Source organism: Merops nubicus, unplaced genomic scaffold (genome assembly GCF_000691845.1).
Source record: "Merops nubicus isolate BGI_N331 unplaced genomic scaffold, ASM69184v1 scaffold8531, whole genome shotgun sequence".
Lineage (NCBI taxonomy): Eukaryota > Metazoa > Chordata > Aves > Coraciiformes > Meropidae > Merops > Merops nubicus.
The window spans coordinates 24,733-51,530 of record NW_008587545.1 but is presented as its reverse complement, the minus strand read 5'-3'; the positions used below and the strand labels follow the sequence as shown (position 1 = coordinate 51,530).

General features: G+C 38.2%; 1 protein-coding gene across 1 annotated transcript in view; it reads left to right on the top strand.

Annotated features, from left to right (window-relative positions):
• ARMC9 (armadillo repeat containing 9) overlaps window positions 1-26,798 on the top strand; it is a gene marked incomplete at its 3' end in the record, with an annotated part of 60,668 nt that overhangs the window by 25,877 nt on the left and 7,993 nt on the right. Inside the window, exons 10-22 of the mRNA XM_008948948.1 lie at window positions 4,581-4,615; window positions 5,808-5,919; window positions 6,825-6,917; window positions 8,174-8,264; window positions 9,092-9,215; window positions 11,154-11,293; window positions 12,094-12,170; window positions 14,208-14,282; window positions 15,366-15,456; window positions 16,781-16,839; window positions 21,496-21,600; window positions 22,353-22,468; window positions 26,345-26,469. Of these exons, the coding sequence (XP_008947196.1) occupies window positions 4,581-4,615; window positions 5,808-5,919; window positions 6,825-6,917; window positions 8,174-8,264; window positions 9,092-9,215; window positions 11,154-11,293; window positions 12,094-12,170; window positions 14,208-14,282; window positions 15,366-15,456; window positions 16,781-16,839; window positions 21,496-21,600; window positions 22,353-22,468; window positions 26,345-26,469 (1,243 nt within the window). The remainder of the gene's footprint in view (window positions 1-4,580; window positions 4,616-5,807; window positions 5,920-6,824; window positions 6,918-8,173; window positions 8,265-9,091; window positions 9,216-11,153; window positions 11,294-12,093; window positions 12,171-14,207; window positions 14,283-15,365; window positions 15,457-16,780; window positions 16,840-21,495; window positions 21,601-22,352; window positions 22,469-26,344; window positions 26,470-26,798) is intronic.

Genomic DNA, 26,798 nt, shown 5'->3' with positions numbered 1-26,798 from the left:
TTGTTTTCTTGTCTTTGTTTCTTTTCCTTTGCTTAAGACATCTAGTTTCTGCGTGTGTTTCAATTGTGGCAAATGGTTCTGTCTCAAGGTAGGCTTTGCATGAAAAGCATTTTGTTCAAAATTCAGCCAATCAATGTTGGGAGTCATGTATTACAGATGAGTTGTGTATGCCCCTTGTTCTTCCCACTCTTTCATTCACTGGCAATTAAAGGAATACTGTTACCCAAAAGGTTGAATTTAACTTGTTCTAGAAAAGGTAAGACTGGGGAAAGGGCTTGGGAGAAAATGCTTTTTAATCCTAGAAAACTAGTACTAAAGAAGAACTGTGTAAACTTGGCTGATCGAGGCATCGTCTGGTAGTTGACATGGTGGGTGTGTAATGAGGAATTGACCTGTCAGCAGTGCCTTTGACACTCTTTGCCTTTCAGTCTGTGGCCTGGGATTCATCACCTGGAGATGGAAATCATAATGTTTCCACTAACCTTATAAAAATATTAAGAATTTACTGTCTAGAGTGCTTTGAGGGCTATGGGTGCATAGTGCTGATGATTTTACTTCCTCGTGTCCAGTTATTTCAAAGCAGCTGTTATAAGTAAGTCCCAGCCTTCCAGCATCTAAATACTTACTTTCTCAAAAGCACAGTCCAGTTGGAGTTTTTGCACTATTGCCACAGAAACAAAAAGGTAACAGGGTTCAGAGTTTAGATTTGAGAATGAACACCAGGAAAGAGAATAACAGGTCTGTGAGGATCAAAAACCCAAAAGGCTGAAGTGGGGTCTATTCTGCCCTTCCCACTTCCAGACTTCAATATTGAACTTTTCCTCAAATAATATATCCCTTTGTTCCTAAAAGTAATTTCAAAAGGCTTCATGTTTTCATGCATATCTGCAACATAGAAGTCAATTTTTAAAAGCATATGGCTCAAGTTTTGCAAAGAACTTGAAAAAAGTTTTGTTATTAATTTGGTGATAATAGGGTAGTTTCTTGCTTTTGCTTTCTGTGGTAGCAATGTGTTGAGAAGAGGTGAAGGCCAGTTCAGGTGGCACTCCCACCAGAAGTAATATATGTGAAGGCTTTAGATCTGCTGTGTACAGAGATAATGGTGAAGACAATGACCTTTTTTGCACTGGCTAGATTATAGTTCTTAAATAAAGCAAATGTGCTGACGTAAGTAAACCCAAGAGGTGATCTGTAGGACCCAAATGTATTTGAGGTGTGGTTTTCCTTTTGTTAAAGATAATATGCAAGTCAAGAACTATAGTTTGCAGCTTTTTGGGGTTAGGTTATGTAAAGGTATTTAACTCGGTAAATATCCTGAGATTGGGACATATCAGATCCTACCAAAGAGGAGCAACGGAAACAAACAAATATTACCTAGTGAAATGAGAAAGGAGGTGCTGAGGCCAAAGTGTATTTGCTTTTGGTGGGCTGCCTGCTAGGGAATTCACAATGCCCATTTACTCATCCCTGCTTGTGTGGGTCAAAGCACTCTGTGAGGTGGAGAAGAGCACCGTGGTTAAGGAATAGGAGTATTTAACCAAGTTAACCTGAAATGTTAGCATAGGTCTGTATTTCACTCTTTTAATTAAAAATGTTTATGTGAGGAAAGCCGTGAAATTTTCAGCAGAATGTGGGTTGTATTCCCCAGGCTTAATTTCCACCTGAGTCCATAACCTAGAGGTTCCTGTTGCTGAGACTGCTGCTTCCAACTGGTCAAACCTGTTGACATTAAAAGTGAGGAGTGGGGTTTGGTACAAACTGTTGTGGCCCATTGGGGTTGTCAGCTCGAGCTCTGTGCTGGGACAGGTTCCCTGGATGCTGCTGCTGCAGGAGGCAGCAAAAGCAGCCAGGGATGGGTGCAGAGGTGGTGCTGGCCAGACTGGCAGTGGTCTGGGAGTGAGAGCTGAAGAGACCAAGCTATGAGGAGAAGAAAGGTTGGCAGGGTACTGGGGCTCTGAGGGTCTGGGCTGCCATGTGTCTTTCCTTTTTAAAGATAAGTATAAAAAGATGAAAATTGAGAGCCTGTGGCGAGAGGTGGCCTGGATATTAAACTGAATAACCAGCACTTGGTGGTACTACATTTGGATCACTTGTCTGAAAATTGAACTGGCTTAGTGTCTTCAGACCCATTTAGCAATAGATGGAGAACATGGGATGCTGTCCCTCAGCAGGCTGCGTCGCTGTGTGCTTCACAGGGTGCCTCAGCTGGCTGACCTGTAACAATGCAGACCCTGAAATCATAGCCCTGCGAGCCACAGGAGAGCTGCTGGATTGTGTAACTGCTAAAAAAAAAAAAATGCCCAGAAATAGAATTCTCTAGCAATATTTTCTTGCAATTAGTGTTCTCATAGAATTACTTTAAAGAGAAGCCTGATTAAATTCCAAAACAGGAAAATACTTGTACCGGACTTGTTACTGTACTGTGTCAGCTATTGTGAACTTATTGTGAAGAATTATTTTGTCATAATCAAATTCTAAATCTCTTTGGTTTCTGTCTGTGGTGGTTGTGCCATGAGCATTCAATTGTTTAATTGAAAAATAATAATTTTTAGCTCTTGCACATGACCTTTCATAGGTAGAACTCAAAAAACAGTATAGGGTCTGCTTCACTGTGTGGTGCCTTTTTGGTGTGGTGTTACAGAACCAAAACCGTAGTGAATGGTCTGCTGTGTTCCATCTGCCAGCATAACAAAGAATTTGGGAATTAATAAGGCTTTGTCCTGCTTGATCTGACTGATTTTTTTAAAAATCCAAATTTTTTCCAATTGAAGTTGCTGTAGTTTGAAATTTATAAAAGCTTCCAAAATCTGACACTTGCCAAAAGTGTTTGTGTGGAAGGGTGATGCATGTATCTTTACCAATATTGTGTCCTTGGGTTAGATTTTGTTTGGAGCACGTTTTTCTTCCTGAGGCAGCAAAGAAGTGGTGGGTAAAAAAGACTTTGCTAAGAAGCAGAGAGCTTTTATATACATCTGTTTACTTTCAGTGACCTGGTCCATTTCTTCTCTCACTACTGTCCTTTGTCTCACCTTCTCATCTTCAAGGGCTCTGTCATTTCTTTTGCTCTAACGTACTTTCTTCCCCGTTTCCTTTAATGGAGAAGGGTGCTGGGGAAGGCAACAAAAATATGATTTCATTGTGCACTCAGATACAAGATGATAGGTTTTGACTGGGAAAACAGTTTTTGTTTAAACCAAGGTTAGCTTTTGATCAAAATAATAAGGAAAATGAATACAAATAAATGAGGGGAAAACAGTTTAGGTAGATACAACTATTTGAAAGACTTTTGTATTGTGTAAAATCAACCATGACTTGAGAATGGCTGTCAAGACAGGTTAATTCTGAGGTGTATAACCTGTTAATTGTCTATTGTGTACAAGTCGATCATTGACTTAAATATAATATAAAATGCTTCCCAATGTACATGTAAGCTTATTTCACATCTAAGAGAGCAGTTCCTTGTATTACAGAGGATACCTGTGAGATGGTGTGTTCAAGAATACGTCAGCTGGTGTAATTCAGTATTCTTGGTGGTATTTCATGCTTTTTGTCTCTTAAATCCCTCAGTTTTAAATCTGACAATAGCCATTGATTATATAGCTCCTGTTGAAAGAGCCTGGGTTAGAAGAGAAGACCAGTTTTAAAGGCATAAGTGGTAATGAGAGATTTTTTAGAAAGTGAGTAGAGAGATCAACACAAAGAGATGACACTGAATATTCTGTGAATATGGCGTGTAGTTGACATCAGAATGCATGATATGAAGTACTTCTGTGCCAGAATTGCTGCTTCTTGGCTCACCTACAATTAGCTCTAGAAAAAAAAATACTTACTGAAGCAGAAAACTTTTATATGGAACATTTATATGGTGTGGATATGTTAAAGTTTTGACTTGTTCGGTGGTGCTGCCTGCGTATGCTCTGTGTCACACTGCATTAGAGAGGAATTATCCAGGCTTAAACTGAAGAGCTCTCCTAGGCAGAGCCACTAAGAAATTGCATGCTGTTCCATGTCAGTTTTATCCATACTAGAAAATGTAGTATTTTCTTTACATTTTAATAGTTGTACAAAGTATATATTAATAGCCACAGACATTCTGATAATATTAGTGTCAAAACAAAGAAACACAGCAAATTTTGATGCAGGGATATGTGCTAGATCACCAGTGAAATATTATTGCAACTTAAGGCTATCAAAATTTCTGAAGTGAATAAATGCGTTTAGCAAGTTCATACATTCCTCAGTAGGCTTTGGATGGTAGTTTTTTCTCACTGTTTTTCCTTTTATTTTTTTTTTTTTTTTTTAAATGCTTCAAGTGTAGGTAATTTTTGGAGTATAACAGTGGAGATAACATAGATCAAAGCGAAAGAGATTTTTACATGTAAAACACTTTAAAGGAGAATAAGCACTGAAATCCTCTGTTTCTTTAGCTGTGTTTCTGTTTTGCAACATGGGTTTTATAGGAAAACAACTGCAGAACCTCAAGTGAGAGAATTCACTGTGGACCTCATGAGTAGCAATGTTGGTGTGAAATTTGAACTAATGAGTTGCGATTTCTTTTTTCCTTTCTTTTTCTCATCCAGGCTTCCACAATGTTAAGAGCATCTTTAGCCCCTGCGTGAGTATTTGTTGTTGAGCTTCATGCTTATCTGTAGAGAAGAGGAGGTGTTTGTAAACTGAAGTGCAGTGCCAGTTGTTTGCAAATGGGAATTGCTTGTCCTCTGTATGCTTCCTCTGGTCTCAGTGAACATTTTATGCAATTATTGTGTCATCTGTTGGGCAGGTTCAGTACCTCCCGAATTTCAGCGGGTTTTTGCTGATCCAGTAAATCTGCCACTCCACACCTGTGACCTGGTTTCTGTATTTTCTTTACTGTTTCCCCACAGTACAGTACTGTTGTTGTAATTAGTTTGCTTCTCACAAATCCAGGAAAAGCAGGAATCAGTAATGTGGACTTTTGGTTGCTTCAAGTTTGATTTTTTTTTGTGACTGACTTAATAAATTTTGGCTTATTAAGATCAAATAGAGATGATATATCTGAGGTGAAGGTTTTATTAAATTTTCAAGACACTGTTTTGATCCTTCTGATGTTCACAAGATAATTAAGGGGACAGTTATACATGTAACATAAAGTTTGTTTCAAAAAGCAGTAGAATAGGAAGATAGAAGTAAAAATTGTTTAGTGGAATATAATTAAATATTGAAATTAAAGCATTGACTGGAAACAATTTTGTGAAGCGAAACTTCTATTGCAGTGTTAAAGCTCCAAGTAGCAAGGTGGTACTGGTGCACAAGAAGTAGTCCTGTATTAAGTCTGAAATTAATCCAGCATAGTCTAGTCTGTAAAAAATTATTCAGCCTACCACCTTTGCCTTGGAGAAGACATTTCTTTGTGCGTCAGGGCTTAGAGGTGCAGCTGGAGCTGCAGCTTGTTACTGGGTCTGTTTATAACCGTGTGCTGAGAGCCACAAGCTGCTGCCTTCACACTCTTGTGGTCCACACAGGGCAAAAAAGGACATTACTGTTCTGTGCCACTAAAAAGCTCACATCATCAGTTGGCTTGTTGTCAGAGTTTAGTGTCTGCAGGTTATAATGGTAAATGAGCTGCATGCACGGTGAGAAAAGAAATCCCAAGTTTAAAAAGTCTGTTGTTCTAAAATGGTAATAAAAGTAACAAAAGTGTCAAAATGTGGGAGCTCTTTTCCTGAAGCAGGCTTCCTGTTTTGGCTCTTCTCACCTCAGTTAACATCATACCCTCTGAATAAGGAAAGAGGGTAATTTGATTAATGTCTTTCCCATATGCTTTGTAGGAATGTGCAGGATGTGCCATTGTTGCCCTCTTTGGATTATGAGAAGCTGAAGAAAGATTTAATTACAGGGAATGATCGTCTCAAGGCCTTTTTACTGCAGGCCCTGCGCTGGGTAAGGGAGAGGGTCTCTGTAGAAATAAAGAAAAGGTCCTTGCTGGAGGGATCCAGAACTACAATCCATCTTGCAAGCAAGATGATTGTTCTCGTGATTAGTTAGCATTACAAACAACTTCTGTCTTTGTCAGTGAAGCTTGCTGAGGCTCTTGAGATGATGACGAAAGCCCACGCAGTAAATATCTATTTGTAATGGTGTTCTCCTCATGAGTGGAAAGCCAGATAGGAATTCCTGGGATCTTCAGTGGATGTAATTTCTAATGTGTTTTCAAAGAAATTATTGTTTTAGGCAGCTCCTTTTTGCATGTATTGCCCTGTTTAAGATTTCTATAAATATTGCTGTATCCTGATTCTAGTCAGCAGTTTTTCTTTATAAACAAAGTATTCTACAAGAGCCTATTTTTTGGTTGACTTGGATCATGTAATGGCATTACAGAAAAATTAAAGGTGACAACAGGAAATTGCATTTTCCTGCCGAAAAGGAAGCTGATGATTTAAATGAAAGTGACAAATGTGGAAGATAATAATAATGGAATTCTGATCAAGCTTTAACATCCATTTTCACTTAAAAGAACATCCGTTGGGTACAATCAGTGGTTCTTCTAGCCCAGTACTCTGTCTCAGATTTTTTAGAAGAGCACCACATCTGTAGCTATTAGAGGGGCATTTTAGCTTTATGAGGAGTAATGCTGTATCCATCCTGTATGGAAGTGATGACAGCTCCCAAGTAACAGTAATGGATCACTGAGTTTTCCCTTAGATCACTGAGGTTGAATTCCTTCTCTCCATAAGAAGAGGTTTCTCAGCTATGGGGTATCAGCACCTTTAAAGTCTTTGGTGGCTATCTATTCACATTATCATTTGCTTATCTGACTGGTTTATTTATGTTGTTATTTATTTTAGCGTTTGACAACATCATATCCTGGAGAACAGAGAGACACTGTCCTGCAAGCCTACATCAGTAATGACCTCTTAGACTGCCACAGCAACTGTCAGGTCAGCTGGAAAAGGTTTTCCTCCAGCTTGTATGGGACACTACTCATTTGTTTCTATAAAGTGCTGATCAGGAAAGGAAGGGGGGAAAAAAAGTAGTAGTGCCAAAATCACATTATCTGTTTAGTTAATGCATCCCAGTCTTTTAATGCGATGGGCAAAGCTTTGCAAGAGCTCTCAGTGTAGATACAGTTCTTACAGAAAAGAGGAAGTTTGTCACCTCTGCTAGTGCTTGATGTCTGTGAGTGGAGCAGAAGCCTGCTGAGCCCTTTACTTAGGAGTTAGCTCTTGCTTATTAGATGCTGTATGTCTTTCTGAGTGATTATATATTCTTAGAGAATATTTTCAATCCATTTCAGTGATCTATGATAAGAGATAAATTAGGACTTCAGTCTCAATAGCTGTATGGATTATGCACTTGTAATAACATGTCCAACAGTATTTCCATTAATTTGGAATGGATCATTACCTTTCTTTATAAAGGGGAATTGCTGATATGTTGATTTTGAAAGGTTGCTTCAGCCACGGGTAATCCAATACTATTGCTAACAAAAGTGTAACATTTTTTCATTTGTAATCCCGAGTTTTGTGCATAGTTGAATTCTCTGGTTGTTTGAAGCAGTGGGGCTATTTGTTACATTGTGGCTCCTGTTGTCATTGCAACAGTAACTTCACTAGAACAGTTAAAGCATTATTAAATCGGTGATCTGATTTTCTCCCTATAAATTTCTGTAAGAGGAAAGTTATGTTTAAGTAATGTCTGAAGTAAAACAGATTAAAACTGATTTGCAGTGTGGTGATCTTGGTAAGGTACTAACCTGATTTCCCAACTCCCATAGCTGTCAAACAAAAACATTTCTATTCAAGTGATGTTACTGCATTTAAGTACATCAACAAAATTAACAGATTTTTTTTTTTTGTCACTGACTAAATATTAATTTTAGATACCAGCTTTAACTGATAACTGTGTTGATTCATTATAATTCGCACCCTACATCATGGAGCTTAGTCATGTTTTAACAGGCTGAGCTGAGGAGCTCTGATTTGCTTATTTGTTCATTTTCCATCTCTCCCTCATCCTCTTGCCCATTAAAAAAAAAATAATTGGGAAATTTTAAAGATTATTCATTATTGAAGATACTGATATGCGTTCAAAGTTTGTTTGCTGTGAAAACTTAGTGAGGCTTTTAAAACATTAGAGAAGACTTTGTTTTTTTGTGATTTGGTGAGTTTTTATTAATATTTGCTTTCTTTTCCAGAGAAATGTCCTCAAATTATTACATTCCAAGAGTGAGGTAGTCAGACAGTATATGGCAAGGCTCATCAGTGTTTTTGCTTCATTGGCAGAAGGTAAGAGATTTGTTACAAAAACCCAAAAGACAGAATTTTCCTGTAAGGCTGGTTCACATGTACTTAAATGTATGTCACTGCATTAGGAAATTTAGACCCTTTTTAAAGCATTTTTCTAGTGATTCACTGTCTTTTGTTACATGCATTCAAAACAGGTTTTTTGGTATCTGGAAAGTTTTTATGTTGACACTATATTCAGCATTTCTGACTTCTTTTGAAGACTTGTGGTCTATGTGGGAACTTAACCAGGTGCTGCCTTTAATACATTCTTCAGTCTCGTTGGGGAGAGGAGGGAAGAAGATAAATACTCAATAATTAAAGGTCCTGTAGACAGAGCTGGGACCAGTGCTGTGCAAAAGTAGTTAGTGCAGCTGCTCTTCCATCTTTGGATTTTCCTGGTCCTCCCCTGAATAAATCTTTGATAAATCTTTGTGCATCACTGCTGTTTGGTTGCATATATATGCAGTTTTTTATTTAAAGTCAGTAGCAGAAGAGCACCTAACTTTCCTTAGCATTTTGGCCATATCTGTTTTCTTCCTAGAATATACAAAACTATGTAGCTCTGAAGGGATGTGCTGAAAGAGGGACAGTGGATTCTGTGTGGTACTAACTTGTCAAGTGGGGCCTCTAATGCCCCAAGTGACTGAATTGAATGCAACTGGTCTGCTAGACAACTCATTTGTGCAGGGTTGTTTGAGTCTTGGCACAGGATTGTGGCTTGACAGGAAGAAACTGAGGTCAATCCTGCATATTTTTCCAAGGAGAAGAAGCTTTTCTGTCATAAGCTGATATCTCAGCATCTGTTCTTTCATCGCTTTTTGCACCAGGTCGTGTCTACCTTTCTCAGAACCCAATGTTGCTGCAAATGCTGGAGGAGAGACTGAAAGCTGAAGACAAGGATTCCCTTACATGGGAGAATGTTCTGGGGGCTCTGCAGAAATTCAGCCTCAGGTGATGAAACCACAGCATGCAGTGGTGACAGCAGGAGAGGAAATGCAGGCTAGTAAGGCTCTGTTCAGGGAGGAAAGAAGAGCACTTGATTTTTCCATAACAATCATCAGAACCTCTGATGACTGATGAAAGCAGTGTCATTTCTTTTGGAGGAGAACTCAGTTTTGCTGACTGAATTAACCTGACTTCCTACCAGCTGTCAAGACTCAAGTAAATGTACATCTGCCACAACCTTATGTGCTTTATAGATATCCCTTAACTGAACAAAGTGAAAATCTTAATGCAGAAACTTCTGAAGATCCTACATAGAAAAAGAGTTGTGTTACATTCCAAAGCATAAGGTTTTCGTTATCCTTTCTGCAAACATTTTTCAGGGATTTCATCCTCGTCCGGTTGATCCCCTTTCCTGGAGCTGTCTATGCATGGGCTGTCTTGTTTCTTATTTTGGCATTAGCAGCCTCACTCAAATGTCCACCGCAAAAGATATATAATGTAAAGGCAGTAAAGTGCATGATATTGCTCCCATTTACAAATAAATACAATCTAGGAACTCTGTTTTCACAGTACTCAGGAGAAATATTCAGCCCTGAATAGTAAACTAAATGTAAGGAGGTAGATAGATATGTTTAGCTCTTTTTATTTTCATTCACATTTTTTCTAAACTGAAGAGTTGTGGTTGAGTGTTGGGTTTGGTTTAGTTTTTTGGTTTTTTTTTTTTTGGTTTGGGCCTGTTGAAGAATGAGGGCTGCTGAGGATTTGCCTCATTTAGAACTTGTCTGGATGAAGCCCATGTAACTGTAAATTTCTGGGCTGCTTCCTGGCATGATACCTTATACATATATGAGATAAAAGAAAATAAATCTTTATACTCTACTGCTTGAAATCCTAAACCAATCTTAGAGAAAATGATTTCTCTATTAAAGCAGTTGTTGATAGTACAAGTTAGTTTGAATTTTGGGGCCTAAGCACTAAGCTACTGAAAACATGAAAGTTTTTTTACTTTCAAAAAAAAGAACAGTTAATCTTACAGAAAGTGAATTCCAGGTAATTGATGTGTGGGGCTCTCTTTTTAAATGTGTGATCAGATGCTCCCTTGATTGCTCAGTCCATGCCATAAACCTACTGCAAGATCCAGGACTAAGGGAAGTATGTGAGCTTTCAGGAGTAATCCAACTTCCAAGTACAAAAGACCAGGAAAATACCTGCTTTGATCTTTGTAATTTAGTCTTACTGCCCAGTGGAAATAATGTGATTAAAAATTATATTCTTATGTAAAACCTTTCTACCAGTATGTATTTCTTTTTTGTATTGTAAAGCAAGGAATTTCTACTGTAGGAGTTGATGACCTGGTACTTTATTCAGTATACTCTTTGAATATAATAATAGATTGAGTTAGAAGAATATGTGATTTAAGAATCTCGAGAGAAAACAGTAAATAGATGTAAGCAAAAAATCTCATTTGTCAAACAGTACAAAGCTGCTATTAGTGCTATAGCTACCTATGGCAGAAGAAGCAATAAATTTATTTTATGGGTCTGTTGTGTGTAGCTAGCTAGTTTTTACCAATTTTAAGACAATTGAAAATGCAATTTTAGATGGACTTAGAAGCCTTAGAAAACAATAAAAAAGCTTAGGTCAGCAGTTTGCAGAATTAAAAGGAAAAAAAAAAAATCAAAAACACCACACCAAAAAAAACACCCAACAATATTTTAGTCCTTTAACCTTATCAGAATCTGCATCTTCAATTTCTTCAGGCTTTGTTAATTCCTTAGTTTAATAGGTTCTGCCAAAATGGCTACTTCTGCGGGGGGGTTGTTGGCAGGCTAATGTGTAGTAGGTAGATGAAGTAGGGTTTTAATGTGTTATATTAGCTATAAATGTATTTGAAAGCTATGATGTGGTCTGATTTTTGTGGGCTTTTTGGTTTTTTAATCCTAGGCGTGCAGTACAGTCGTCGATGATCAAAGATGGGCTCATTTTGTGGCTGGTTGATGTTCTAACAGATACAGATTGCCTGTCTGACTACACACTGGAGTATTCTGTTGCCTTGCTCATGAGTCTTTGTCTGCGGAGTGCAGGTGTCTTATACTTTGAATTACAACCTTATTTGAAGCCATCAATAGGGAAGACTGTGAATCCTTTTTTTCTGAAATACCTGGATTCTTTCAAGTGACTATAATTAGTAGCAGGGGTTCACATAACCAGAGATATTTTAGTGTCATAACTAATGCTTTTGAGCAGAGCTCTTTCCCAAGAATCAAAAACTGTGGAAGTAACCTTGACCAAAATCTAAAGAATTAATGGAACCCTCTAAGTTTTGATTCTTTTTTCATATCCATATGTGAGGACTGCCATTCCTATGTTCCAGGCCCACTTTTCAAAGGACATTTCTGACCTGTGTAGGAGGTTTGTTTGTATAAAAGAAAGTCATAACTGAGCTTGTCAGTAATGGCAAGGCACTTAACCTTCGCCTTGTGGAGTGAAATGTTTGCATGCATTGTTTCTACAACACAGAGATTCCCCCCCAGAATATAAAGACCTGTCTATGTCCAAGAAACTTAAAAGAAGCTTAAAGTAAGTTTCCTTTTAAAAAAGAAAGTAAGGTAAGGGTGGAAAACTGACTGCTTGCTATAAGCAAAATAATGTCTTTGTTAATTTTTTTTTAAATACCTTTGTGTTGCAGCCTGTCCATGATCACAACAGTATAAATCTGGAGTAACTCCACTGATTTCAGCTCATTTCTGCTGAGTAATATTTGGCAGGGACATGGAATTGCTCTATGTAAATTATATTTAATACTTATTTTAAGAACTAAGTAAGCAGCTTGCTCTGATCTGTTATATTTTTTCAAGCTTATTTATGTTTTCTCCCTTTGCAGGGAAGAAAATGTGTGCAAGGATTGGAAACCATGTGCTCAAAGTTCTGTGTAATCTTCTTGGCCATGAGCATCATGAGGTATTTGTACAACAAACTTTGGGGTAAGGGAAAGGTGGAAAGAAAAATAATAAAGATAAAAAAAGCAAGAAATTAAGAAATGGTAAAAAGTAAATTTGTTTCCCTTGTTAGACTTTGCATAATTAAGTTGTGTGAAATTTTCCTAAAATTCACAATTATGTAAATTTTTTTTCGTTGGGCACTGGTCTTGCTAAACATAATTATGTCTTCCTTTAACAAATGTTGGCAGCTGAGAATGCAAGTCTTTCAGATGTACAGTTATCATGCTGTCCATGTGCCTTCTTGATTGCAGTTTCTGATGCTGTTTAAATGTCATCTCACACCAAACTACCTCAAGCTTAACTAGTTCATTAGATGAACAATGTGTGGTGTAGTGTGGTGTAAGCCATTATGCAAAACCTCAGACGCAAAGAAGCAAATTTACTGGTATTTTTAGGCAGTATTATAAGGAAACAGTACACCTGTGACATTCAGGCCCTAATATCTCTTTATCTACCACTTCATTTAACCTACCACTTAACCCTTTTGTGGTTCAAGTTTCTTTTCTGTCTCTGGACACACCTGCATCTTAGATGCTAAATTAAACTACCTCAGAGGAAAATGCTAAAAAGTAATAGTTATTTCTACTTAATGTTTTTCAACACATCACTCTGACACATGCTGTCTGCTAGATACAGTATTGCTTCAGCTGCCTCTGCAGAGGGTCACTTCTTTAACCATGGAGTAAAATTCAAGGCAGGAGAAAATGCAAGTTAATATTGTATGGAGTTGAAATAATAGAGAGGCAGAATTTTTGCCAGGCTATTCTAGATTGATTCCTTGATAATTGTGCAAGGTGCAACAAAATATAAACTCCAGTGTCTCTTTATATACAATCATAGTATCTTTTTTTGTTTCGCTTTATCACTTAAACTGAAGAGAGAGAGTAAATTTGTATGTTTTTACTCCATGTTTTACAAATTCACTGGAAGATGTAGATCAGTTCTTTACTAGCACTGTTTTGATTAAGATGAAACTTGGCATACCTTTATGGTAGTTTTGCAAGGTTTGTTTTTATGAATGATGAGAGTTAATATGATACAAACTAATACAAAGTAACATCCCAGTCCCTAGACTGAAGTATTTAGAAAATATTATCATACTATTGAAGTCTGTATCTTAGAACAGCCTTGAAATTTCTCTCAGAGGGCGTGTTCTTACAACCTGGTTTGCACCATCACAGCTGATAGTTTTGTTATCAAAGTCAAAGGTAGAAGGCAGTGCTCTTAGGTGCCAGGAGAGCTTTCTGAGAAGCTGTGGACTCTGTGTGTAAATCCCAGTCCCTTATCTTTCCTTGCTTCCCATGCTTCCAGCCTAGCTCACTGTTCATTTTTCCAAGGGTATAGACAGAGGATGACTGGAAATCTTAGTGCTCCACCAGCAACTAGCCAATACAAAGGGTCACATAAGTGCTGATAAAACTGTTTTGCCAGATCTGGTGGCTTTCAATAACCACAGTACAGAGCTTTCATACTAGCTGTTGGCTTTTTGCGCTGCTGAGGGACAGCAACAGGCAGCAGAATGAGAAGATGTTTGAAGCTGCTACAGCTTTTATCATCCTGCCTAAAGCTACAAAACTTGAAGCCTTTCTTGAACTCGTACTGACACAGTCTTGTCCCTGTTCTTTGTACTGTCCTTTTTTTTTGTATTGCCACTAGTATTTGTCAGAAAGAAACTTCTTTTTTTTTTTTTTTGAGGGCTAGGTCATTTTTCAGGAATACATTTTCATAAGGGGTGGAGGGGAAAACTGCATGCAGCAGTACTGATTTAGATCAACCCTATCAGAGTATATTTGCATCCTAGAAGTTTACTGCTTCCCTAGTGGGAATTTTTCCAAGTGCATGCTAGCCTGAGTAAACTCTCTGAACATAGTTCAGACTCTTTGAACACAGCTGGTTCTGCACCTTCACTCTTAAATTTTGGTTATAGTCAACTGGGGTGAATTTTAAGAAGAGAGTAAGAGTTTTTCTTAGTGGTATGACTATTTCTTTCTCTTAGATACAACCATATGTGAATGGAGCACTGTATAGCATTCTTGCCATCCCTTCTGTGCGAGAAGAAGCCAGAGCAATGGTAAGAAGTGCTGCTTTGCATAGCACAAAGATCAATGCATATGCCAAAGATGACGTGCATACAGGTACCCGTTGAGCAGTGTGCAGCAGGGTCGTGAGGAGGAGATCTGGCATTTTGAGAAGGGAATCCACAAGAGGCCCTTCTGCCTTTGATGTTCAGGCAGGTGTGAAGGCATGCCTTGAACACTTTTGCCATATTTGCTGGTCTTTTCCCAGAAATGAAGCCCCAGCAGTGTGAGGGGTTCTGTCTAAACTATAAATTAAAGGTGTTGTTTTAGAATAGTGTTGTCCATCTAACATTTCCTAGACTGGATGTGCCCAGGAGCTGCTTTTATCTGCTCTGCTACTTATTCCCCTTATTCAACTCATTTTGCACCAGTGTAGAGCCACTAAGAGGATGACTTCCTCTCGACACCTTTGTTTCTGCCTGATAAAGACACTGGTTAGCTGGGGAAGGCAGCAGGAGGAATTGACCTCCTGTGGAAGTTTGTCTATTGGTAATGAGTGTGCTCATTAACTTCTGGATTTGAGGAAGCCATTCCTGGGATAGCAGTGTATCATTCTATCTTAAGAACTAACCTAGAGAGCTATGCAGACATAATTGTTGTCAGGTGTTTTACCTCAGAGCACAGATTTGAAGTCACGTTAAATGATTAAAGACACAACATCAAGCCTGTAAGGGGCCACAAAAAGAGAAACTGGGTTTAAGAGAAGGTCAAAGTTGGTCCTGCATTTTACTTCCTTTCTCTGAACCTTGCACTGTTGCCTCTGTGAATGCAAATTTGCCCTTTTCTGTTTACTACTGCATGCTGAGTTCAGAATACAGAAGCAGAAGATATATTGTAAAAATTTAGTGTTTGTCCTGCATACCTCTGTATTTAAACCTAGAAGCAATCTAGACAGAGTTTTTCTTTTGTCCTTGGGAAGTGTATAGGCAAATGGAATGCTTGCAACTGGACACACTGGTTTGTTTCACACTACCTCTATTTTTCCTGACAAAAAAAAATGACATTTTAGCTAACAAAAACTCAGTCACTGTGGTCCCATGAAATACTAATCTCACAATGTTTTCCACTATATGCAGGGAATGGAAGAAACTCTGCGCTGCTTTATCAAGGAAGGAAATGCAGAGATGATCCAACAGATTGAACTTATTATCAAGCAGCTCAATTCAGGTCAGAAGAACAGATGCAGCTATCTGAGCTGTAAATCTTTCACAAAAGCCATAAGAAAGCTCATGTTTTTACTTGGCATTGAAACTCTCAAAGAATAACAATAGTGTGATGGTCTGAGAGAGTGTGAATAGTGAATGTCAGGATTTGAATGTCAGATGTATTTTAAAATTTGCTTTTGTGTTACAATTGTAAAGAAGAAATAAAAGGCTGAGTAGGACTCAATTCCAAAGTTTGGGGATTGTAAACAGAATGACCTTGACTGTTTTCTTTCATGCCAGTGGCCTCACAGTAATCAGAGACTGCTGTTAACTGCAAAAATAAACAGGTGATACAATTTGTAAGGAAGAATTTAGGGACTGGGTCTGTCTCTGCTCATCTCTTGCTCTGTTGAGGAATGTTGCTTTCTTACCTGAAAGGGCTTATCCTGAATAGGGGGCAGAGACTGTCCTTTTTGTAGAGTGTGCTGATGGGTCCCAAAGAGTTGTAGATGCTGTGTTAATAAAGACGAGTATGAGGAGGTGGAATATTTATTGCATTTTCTCTTCCCTGTGGCTGAAGGGAAGGCTGGAGAAAGAGAAAGCAAATAGTGAAAATGAGGTGAATTCTGATTAAGTCTTTCTGCATAGTAAAAATAGAACAAGTGTGACTGTTTTATTTGAACTGTGGAAGGAGCAGAAGACAACATATCTTAGGGTTCTAGCTTGTAAAATAACAATGAAGTATTTAAGCACTGTATTGCCACTATTCAGTATCTTTTCATCAAGATTACAGAATTGCTCCTCTTCTACCTGAGAGTGGTATTTTTTAAAAGGTTTTATCTGATTGGTGAGTAAAAGTTGAGTGTACAGATTTACAGCATAAGCCTGGCTGCATTTTTCTAAGGAAATGAGTTTGTCCAAGACTTACAATAAGTATTCTATGTGAGTACCACCTTCTTACATATAAAAGCAGTATAATATTGAAATGTTTGTAGGGAGAAGTAGAGTCTTTTATTAAAAATTAACGGGAAAATAGACAAACTTGCAAATGCACACACTTTCATTCAAGCCTTGTTGGTAAACACACTGAGGCATCATAGAGGGACTTATGAGAAAAGAAACATTCGAAAGTGTTTCTGTTCCTGCCATTTCCAAAATGTGAATGGATTTCAGTGATTTCTGGAATGCTTTATAGGAACAAATAATTCCAATAGTTGTCTTGAAAAGAATGGTATGTCTACATGAGAAGCAAGCTAGATCTTACTCTTGTAAAAGAGGGGCAATAACTAGAGATTCTGTTAAGTTGTACATTTGTTCTCACACCACTTTGTTTTTCTTCTTTCTAGAAGAGCCATTAAGTGACAGTATTGTGTCTGACGATGAAGAGGAAGAGGAAGATGAGAAAGTAAGTACAAAAGCCTTCTGGCACCATTTAGTAAAATTATTAACCTACTAGACAGAAAATATTTGTGTCAATAAACCAGACTTCTCGTTTTGGTGATTTTTTTGGGGTTTGTTTTTCACTTTTATTTAACTATTCTTGCATTAACAAAAAAATTGGATCTGTTTCCATGACCTTTTCTTCATTTGAAGTCCTACTCTTTTATTTTGGCAAGTCACCACCTCTGTAATAACTAAAGGATTATATCCTGGATTAAGTAAAGAGATGTGAACTTACTACAGCAGTAGAAATCTTGCTTTCAAGTAGGCTTATTTCAGCAATTAAAATTAAAGGAATTAAATGAAGCAATATTTTTGCAGGATAGTTAAACAGGTTGCCACTTTTTCTTAAGGTATCGTTATCTGTTCAGAGTGTGACTTCTTTTGCTGTTTAAAACCCTTTAAATATATTTAATAAATTGTCTGTATGTAATAAAGGAGAATGGTAATTACAAATTAAAAAATGTCCTGTAAGAAGAGAAAAGAAAAAAAAATTGAAAAAATAAGCATGAGAAACTATCATAGTAAATATAAACTGGTTAGCTGTGTATTTCTAGTTCTGCTAGAAAGCTAATTTTAACCAATACTTCAGCATTATTTAAGAAGCTGTCTTCAGAGCATAATAAGATGCTAGGTGTAGATAACACAGCATATTTAATCATCTAAATTAACAAGCAAAACAAGGTGTAAATGATATGAGGGCAATGTTAAACCCAGTCTTCACTGCTTATGTTGTTATTGCTACATTGCCATAACTGCATGGGGCAGTGAGTTGAAATTATACTGTGTAGACAGTTACATGGAAGTTAACTCTGAAAGAAGTCTACCACATAGCATTTTTCTTTATTGAAAAGTCTTGCATGTGAAATTTAGAAGAACAGCTACAGTCGATGTCCTTGGAACTGTGTTTGAACATGTTTAGATGGATGATATTTTCACTTGAACTCCAGTATACTTTTTTGAAGGATGCGATATTCTTTTGGGAGAGCACAGGGGTAAGGAACTCCTTCATGAAAGGTGTGGCATTGAATGGCATGATAGTATTGAACACTTCCATTACTTGACCTGCTCTTGGGAATGTAAGGAAGGTGAATTCTCCTGTTTAGTCATACCCCCAGACAAGTTGATGCTGTTCACAATCTCGGCAAAGGCTCTAGGTCAAAGAATTCTGAAATGCATTCTTACCACTGAATATGAATAATATTAATATGAATATTCAATGAATAAATATTCAATGAATAAATATTCATATTAAATAATATGAACCATCATATTATTAAAATGGACTCTCTCTAACTCAAAAATAACAGTAGGCTTTTGAAACAGAAAAGTGGCTGATTCCAGTTTTTCATTAGCTTTGCCATTATATTGAAAAGAAAAGCTGAAAGAAAGCCCATTTTAAAACTGTGTCTAGTGTATCTAATTGTAGCACATTCTCAACCCTTATTGCTGCTAGGAACTATAAATCTATTCTGCTGCAAGGACTCTTGGTTTCTTAATCCCTCAGTTTAGAAAATATAGTTTACAAATGGCATGACTGCAAAATGCTACACAAAATGCATAATGTTGTTACTTTGTTAAGTAACCAAAGTTTGTGTTGACTCACTGCCTTGGTGCTTGGAGCCTTTTTTGTATTTTGGAAATGCGGTGACATTGTTCTTTGATAGGATTCTGTGATAACAGCTGATGTTGTGTTCTGGCAGCAGAAAGTTTTGGAAAACTTTATCAGGAGTCTTGCCTTTATGTAACTTTTAAACTAGTATAGACTGAATGTATTTCAGAATATGTCCATGTATTGCCAGTTTAGTGACATGAATTCAGGCTGCCTACTGATACAGTTTTTGCTGATTCACTCAATAACAATATTTAAACCTTCACAACTTAAGAAACTACAAAAAGACACTTGTATGCAGACTTATTTTGCAGGTTTTAACCCAGCTTTTATTGTTTCCAAGACCATGGGAAGGTTCCCCATGCTGTTACTATTACCTTTCATGTTTTTTTGCTTTTATCTGTGTTTCATTTAAAGTTGTTGAATTCTCTCTCGGCTTTGAGCAGATCTTGTGGTAATGACTACTTTCTCCTAAGCACTGCTGCCAAGACGCAGTTGAGCCTATTGGAGGATAATTTGGGGATTTGTAAGCACATCATATACTCAGAATTTTAAGGTTCTGTAATGTGTGACACTGGAGCATATAAACTGAATTAAAATGTCTGTGTGTATACTGTTATTCAGAAATATATTGGCTTTTGGGTTTGTCTGCTGAACTTCAAGTAGTGTGGAGCTCAGGATGCACTGGCTTCTGGAGTACATACCCACCTTTGTTGCATTAGCCATCTGGGGTGCATTGACACCCACAGTCACAGTGAATATTTTCTGGTGCTTAATATTCTCTTGACTGTTCTGTTAAATACAAACCTAATTTGATCTTTACATTTGCTTTTTCTTTGACTTGGAACATCTTTAAAAGCTGCTTGCAAAAGTGAATATGTGATATCGTAGCTCTCATTCAAAAGTCTAGTTACAAACTTGAGCTATGTTAGATAGCTGTACAGCGTCAGTTTATCAGACACCTTCTGATCCTCTGTCACTCAGCACCTGGCAATAAAATCAGTAAACTGCAGTGCGAAAATACACTTCAGCTGGAGAGTACATCAAAAGAAGGAGAGCTTAATCACAGACCTCATCGCAGACTTTGAACCTTTTGCTGGCAACATCTACTGCAGCCTGTGAGCAATGCTGAACAGGGCACCAATTGTGTTATTTCAGTGGTGAGATGATGGTAGAACTGTCAGAGCTTTTTTTTTTCTATACAGGGAGGCAGAGGAGGGACACGTTTAGGCTCAGTTACCTAGTATGTTAAATAACATCAGGGAGGGGTACTTCCCAGAAACATGATCTCTGTCTGACAAATCATGTCAACCAGAATATTGGAAGAGGTGAAACCTGGGGAAACAGAAGCAGTCTGTGAGGAGAAGTTAAATACATCGTGTACGTAGAGAGCTGGAGGAAAGAGCAGGGTGATGGTTGTCATAGAATCACAGAATGGCTTAGATTGTAAGGGACCCTACAGATGATCTAATCCAACCTCCCTGCCATGGGCAGGGACACCTCTCAACTCGACCAGGTTGCAGAGATGCTCCAGCCTCTGGATCATCTTTGTGGTCCTCCTCTGGACTCCTTCTAACAGATCTATGTCCCTTTTTTGGTGGGGACACCAGAACTGGACACAATATTTGACATGGGGTCTAACAAGAGCAGAGTAGAGCGGGAGAATCACCTCCTTTGTTCTGCTGGCCACACTCCTCTTGATGCATCCCAGGATACTGTTGGCCTTCCAGGCTGCATGAGTACACTGCCAGCTCATGTTGAGCTTCTAGTCAATCAACACCCCCAAGTCCTTCTCTTCAGGGCTACTCTCAACCAGCTGTGTACCCAATTTGTAATTGTGCCTGGGATTAGCCTGACCCAGGTGCAGGACCTTGCACTTGGACTTGCTGAACCTCGTGCAGTTTCTGATCTGACTGTAATGTGTAACACTCTACCCCGGCACAGTGTAGGCAGCTTTCTGTAAGCATCCTTGAAGAAAACCGTTAGCTCTTGATGCTGCATTAGCATACCATATAAAAAGAAAAATCCACCATTTATAAAGCTCGTATTTACAATTTTTTTTTTTTTTAGAGTATAGGATATTATGAAGGTAGGGGGTGGAGTTTTTTTGTTTTGCTTGTTACAGATGATTGTTACCTAGTCTACAAGTGTTCATCTGTGTTTTTCCATTAACTGGGATATTTTTCACATGTACTCAGCTGCTCAGATAATTAAGAGCTGATTGTAACTTACCTTGTCTTGGAGAGAAAGACAGATGGAACATCTCCCTAAGGTCCTCCTATACATCTTCTATGGCTGTCCAGAGAATACATCTTTAGGAGGATAAAGAGGCATCTAATGTCTCTTACAGCATCAGAATCACCTGCACAAGGCTGCCAGATATGATCTGGGACATATGGGAGGCTTGTGCCCTTTCAGAGCCACAGTGGAAAACCAGGCAGGATATTTCAAAGTAGAACCGGATGGTGCTGCAGGCTACTGAATTTGAGCCCTTTGTGTCTGCACTTTTTATATCTGCTTGATGCCTGTGAATAAGAAGGTGATGAGAATAAATGAGGAGATTAGATTGAAACAAAAATTAGGGGTTTTAAGCCATTTTGTGCAGAGGTTGTTAAACTTGGAAAAAAGGCAAGCCTGTGGAGCCCTGAAGAAGCCAACGCCTACTTGGTCTGAGTGATGGTAGTCTCATTATTTTGCACCAGACAGACTGGAATCAGCCATTTCCAATGTAGGAAATGCCTTCCTGGTACACAGTTTCAATGTTTTTTCCCCTAGTGTTTTTGCAGGGCTCTGTCCAAGCATCCATATTATTGGCCAATCCAAGAGTTGTCTTTAGGTGTCTGCTTTTTTGGTGGAAAATACTTGTACATTACCACTTACGTGTACAGTACTAAGAGTCATTTATCTGGACAGTACATATCGTCCAAGTGAGTACTGAAGCGACAACTGAATTTGAAATGAAAACTTCTTGGAAGGTGGGCTCAAATAATGTGTGTGTTGCTTTTGCAGGAGGATCATGACATCCTGGAGGATGACCTGGACAAAGATGAGGTTTTGCAACCTCAACTGGGAGAGCTGGCAGGAGAGAAGCTGCTAACGACGGAGTATTTAGGAGTGCGTACCGCTCACCACTCATTAGGATCTTGAAATGAATTAATCTGCTGGATTAAGTCTTTAATTTCACTTTTTAAACTTTTTACTTCAATTTGTTGCTTAAAGAGCTGGATTCTACTTGCATAGCAGTCCAGATCTTTCACAGTCTGTTTTATTAGCTGCTATTCAGGAGAAGTAGAGTACGTCTGAGAAAGGTAGCAACCTTTTCACAGGAGGTTGGTCAGGCTGTGGCTTAATAATAAGCTAAAGTCAGCCTTAGGGTTCTAGTGCTACATCAGTGACTCTGTGGGCACATAAAGCAGAGTGTTGAGCAAGTTAATACTGGAACACTCTGCTGGTCTGAAATTATTTTGGAAAAAAAAGGTTGAAAAGTCAACTGCTCCTGCAGGCATTATGCCAAATCAAGTATTGTATGCCCCACCTCAAGCAGCAAAAGCCCATGAAATAAAAATTGTGTAAAGTTTGCACAAATGCCATTTAGTGTGCTGTGACTAATTTGAGATAAATGTGACTGTCTACCTTCTGGATCCCAGAGTCCCTAGGTCTACCAGTGATCATGGGCATGTGACCTGAGATAAGATGTCATGGAACAGCCTACAGTGATACCAGGGAATTTTTATCTAGTGACACCAGAATGCAACTTAGTTTCTGATGCAATGTTTCTGTAGAAGTTTCTCTGTGGGCTCCAGTTAACTCTTTCCACTACATTATCTTCTTTTTTTTTTCCATTTCTTTTATTTCCTGTGTATCAGATAATGACTCATACTCCAAAAACCAAGAAGAAGATGTTCCCTGGTCTCCATCAGAGTATAGATGAGCCTCTCCAGAGACCTGTGACACCAGGTTATCACAGAACTATGTACCTAATGTAAGTCCAAACGAATGAGACTAAGTTGGATTTTTTGAAAGCTCCTTTAAAAACCAAACCAAAAATTAAAAAAAAAAAAGCCCAATAGATGAAGGTTCCCTAGAAAAGTGCATTGCCATTGTCATTCCTTAAAGATAAATTTAAAAAAAGAAAGGAGAGGAATATTGTAGGCAGAGAAAGGTCCATTGGCTGAGGTCATATACTTGGAATAGTTGAGTAAATATTTACAGATCAGTTTGATTGAAATTTGCATTGTATCCTATGTGTTCATAGTCCTTTCATCTTCTCATAATATATTCTACTGATAATTTTCATGAAGTGTCTAAAATGCCTGTGATCTTCTACTTTATAAGCAAGAAAGTATATTGCTTTGGGGACATTTGCTATGCACCCATGAGAGAACAGATTAAAAAGAAAATGGGAAAGATAAAAATCTTGTTATGTTGGATTTCCTGCTTTGGAAGAAACACAATTTCCAGTGGAAGGGCCTGTGACACCATGCTCTTGGTGTGATTGAGGTCAGAGGTAGAAGGCTGCATTGTGAATGGAATAAAGAAATCTTACTGTATAGAGCTCCTTGAATATTCTCCATCTTCTCTTAGAACAAATACAGCTTAATCCTTTAATTTCTGAGATGAGACTTCTTTTCACTGTTCTGACTGAGGAAGTATAATACCAATGAGATCTCACATTTAAGTTAATTTTTACTTTTCAGTTTTGGATTTGATGAAATCCAGGTACTATAGGTTTATCATGAGGATTTAATGTTCCTGCAGATACTTAAGCTGAGAGACTACATCACTCTAACAAAGTATTAGTACTCAAAATTCACAGTATTAGTATGTCTAAGTACATTAAAATGAATGAGTAACCTGAAGCACAGCAGTGTAATGAAGGTAGAATGTAGATGTGGTTCTTAGCAGAAGGTATCAGTCCTGAAGCTTGTCCCATGTCATCCCCTCTGCCACTCTGATTTCATGTTTGTATTTTCTGTTTCTTGAAATACATTGATTCTCCATTTTAGTGTGGAAGATCCATACAGAAACAAATGAGGACTGATTTAGGCTGTAGTTACACAGTTGCAGTTGAATCTGATCAGGTCTGCTGTCTTAGATGGGGAATGGCCACAGCTTTATCTTGCTTTATGTTTATTCCCTGCCACTGTCTTGTGCTGGCATTAGCGTTCATAAAAGCAGATGATCTAACTTGAGAGCCCTCCTGAGTCATCCAAATGTGTCTTTTTGGCAGCTCTACCATTCATATGGGATTACATTGATTATGTTACCAGGGTCCTAGAATGAACAAGTGTAGCATACTAGATTTGGGCATGGAAAAAGATGACATTTCTTGTTTTTTTAAAAAAGCAAGATGAATGAAACCCACATGTCCAAAGCAGAAAAAACTTTGGCTGTCCCAGGGCAGAATTTGTCTTGCAGAGTCTTGATTTTTTTTTCTTTTGAGTACTGTCCTGGAAAAAATGGCATCTGTTTGGGCATAGCACCTACTATCTTGTCCCTGGTACAGCCTGAATGTGGATTCAGAGTGTTTACTTTGTGTCCTTTCTCACAGTGGTCAACCTTTGCACCATCATACTGGCCACAGCTTTTGCAAGCCCTCTACCTATATTTAAGTGGGTGTGTTTGTGTATAAGAAGAAAACAGCAATTAATATAAGCTCATACTAGTGCTGGTTCTGGGGGCTGTTAGGGTAGCCTTTCAGCCTGTGAAGAAAGTATTTTTCAGAAATAGGTCTTAGTTGTCACTGGAGTGCCCAAGCATTACACTCCTGCTTTCTAAGTGCAATTGCACACTACAATCTGTTCATCAGAATTAATCTCTAGAAGTGACGACATGCTTCTCTTTACTACCATCTACTCAGCAGTATGTTTACTTTAATGTATGCTGGGATACTGGGAGTGATGCTGGTCCCAGATTTTGTCAGAATTTGAATCTTCTTGCAAAGAGCTGTGCAGCTCCTGCCTCTGCAAGATGGCTTCAGGTCACTGCTAGATGCAAATTAAAAACCCCTTTCTACCACACTGGTTCTGGTAGCTCTGGGTCTAAGGGAAGTGTTAGTGTGATGGTGTGAAGCAGTCTTTGTAGATTGCCTCACTGTGCAAACTGTGGAGGAAAAATGTAAACAGCAGAAATCTAACATGGTGAAAATACATTTCCCTCTTGGTCTGGCCAACTGGCAGAAATAATATGAGTGTTTGGTTCTCCCATGTTTTAAGTTGGAGGCATAAGATACCACCATGAATGAGAAATTTGTATTTTATGTCTAATTTGTGTGCAAGAAAATAGATGAAGCAAATAGATGAAGATGTTCTTGAACTAGATTTTACGACAGAAGAGAACAAGCTTTGAGGAATTTTAAGCTCTTCTAGTTTTAATATGTTTAATATAATATAGTTTTAGTATGAATTCATTTACTAAAATGAGGAAGTATACGCTTAGGAAACCTTGCAAGAGGAAGACGAAGTGACCAAATCGGAGCTGCCGTAATTTGAAAGCAGTATCTGAACTGGATGTGTTTCAGATTTTAAAGTAGATTATATATATCAGATGAAATGGCATGAAAAATGTCATACTTTTTACATCATATGTAGTTTGTTTACCCAGGGACAAGCAAAGACAGTTATTTTAATTATCTGAAGTTTTGGATTCAGCAGAATAGTTAAACGACATTAAAAAATTGTGCAAATGCTTGCATTCAGAATTGAAGTGAATATAATTTGTTTGAAGTTCTTCCTGTGAAACTCGATGTAACATAGTCCATTTTAAAAACATGAAGAAAGATGAAGCAGTTGATGGACATGTTTTAATGTATCTCTTTGAGCTGTTGGTTCGTACCTCCAAAAGGGAGGAGGGTGGATTTCTACTGCTGAATAGATGTATTGACACAGAAAATTAATGCAGAGTAGCCCCTGAACATGTAGCAGCTATTCCATGCTAATTTTTCTATGACTTCCCAGTGCAGACAAGGCTCTAGTTACTTCAAATGAATTGTCATGGGATCCCTATATGGACAAGCTCTTGCTCTGTGGAGCTGAGGAAGCCAGGAAATACTGGAAAGCTTTTTTTTTTCCTCCTTCCTTTTAATTTTTTTACCCTCCTCTTTAAAGTCTCACTGGCTGAGATCACTCAAAGGGAACTGCACTACTTAATATTCTGCTAGCTGTTTCCTTAGAAACTGATTTAGCTGTGAAATCATTAACTGCCTCCTTAGACTGCATCCTTTTGAACTAGAAATATAGTCTAGTTACCTTAACCTGATATTGGGCAGGGAAACCTCTGTGTTTGCCAACTTCTTTTCACACACTTTTCATACCCCTCTTGCTTCTGCTGTGTTTTATTGCTTAATACTAAGCAATCTTGTCCCTGTGCTGTCCTTCCGCTACTTTCTCATTGATCCACATCCCTTGGGAAATCAACAGTTCTGCTTACCACCTACTTTATTTAAGTCTGTATTGTATATTGCTCTGTAAAATAATGTTCCTTGCAATATTCAGGAGCAAATCTTAAATCCTTGAAAAAGCTAACTATGGAAGACATCTCAGGCCCACTACTGTAGTCTTTAAGTGTCTGCTGTTAGTTTGGGTCTTCAGACTGCAGGGAGTTATGGTTTCCTTTCCTTGGCTCTTTTACTGCAGTAGGAAAAAATGTTAATTTCAAATATGTCTAACATTAGCTGTTTTGGGGAAGCTACAGTCATGCAGTTAAATTATGTCCTTAGCACTAGTTTGCAATATGAAATATAAAATAATTTCAATATCTTCTTTGTCATTACAGGCAATTAGAAGAAATTAGAATTTACTTGCGTACAAATTTTTATACTGCAAGCATTCATCACCCTGCATTCTCCTTTCTCCTCCAGGCCAGAAAATGATACCAGTTCATGTCACGATAGGGATGAGAAGCTGCAGCTTCTGTCGAGTGGTGATCCTCCCAGTTGTGGTGGGAGCAGGTCCAGCATTTCTGACCTCTGCATTTCCCCATCATGTAAGGTTATACTGTCAATACTGTTGTCAACTGTTGCTCTTTCTTGACTGGGGCAAACATTTGGGGCCCAGTTTGTGCATTGTAGATTTTTTATCAAATGTAGCCTTGGAACTAGCCCTCCATTTGCTGGCCGTGGGGCAATGTGCAAGAATTTGGGGCACATGGTTGGATTCTGGGCTCGAGCTGAATGAATGACTACAGAAGGTAACGTGCAGTCAGCAGAGACCAATGGTCTCGATTGCCTCACTCCATCTTGCTTCTTGTGGTAGGGCCAAGGATCAAATGCAGGGCTTCCAAATGTGCAAAGTATACTGTATTTCACTCCACAA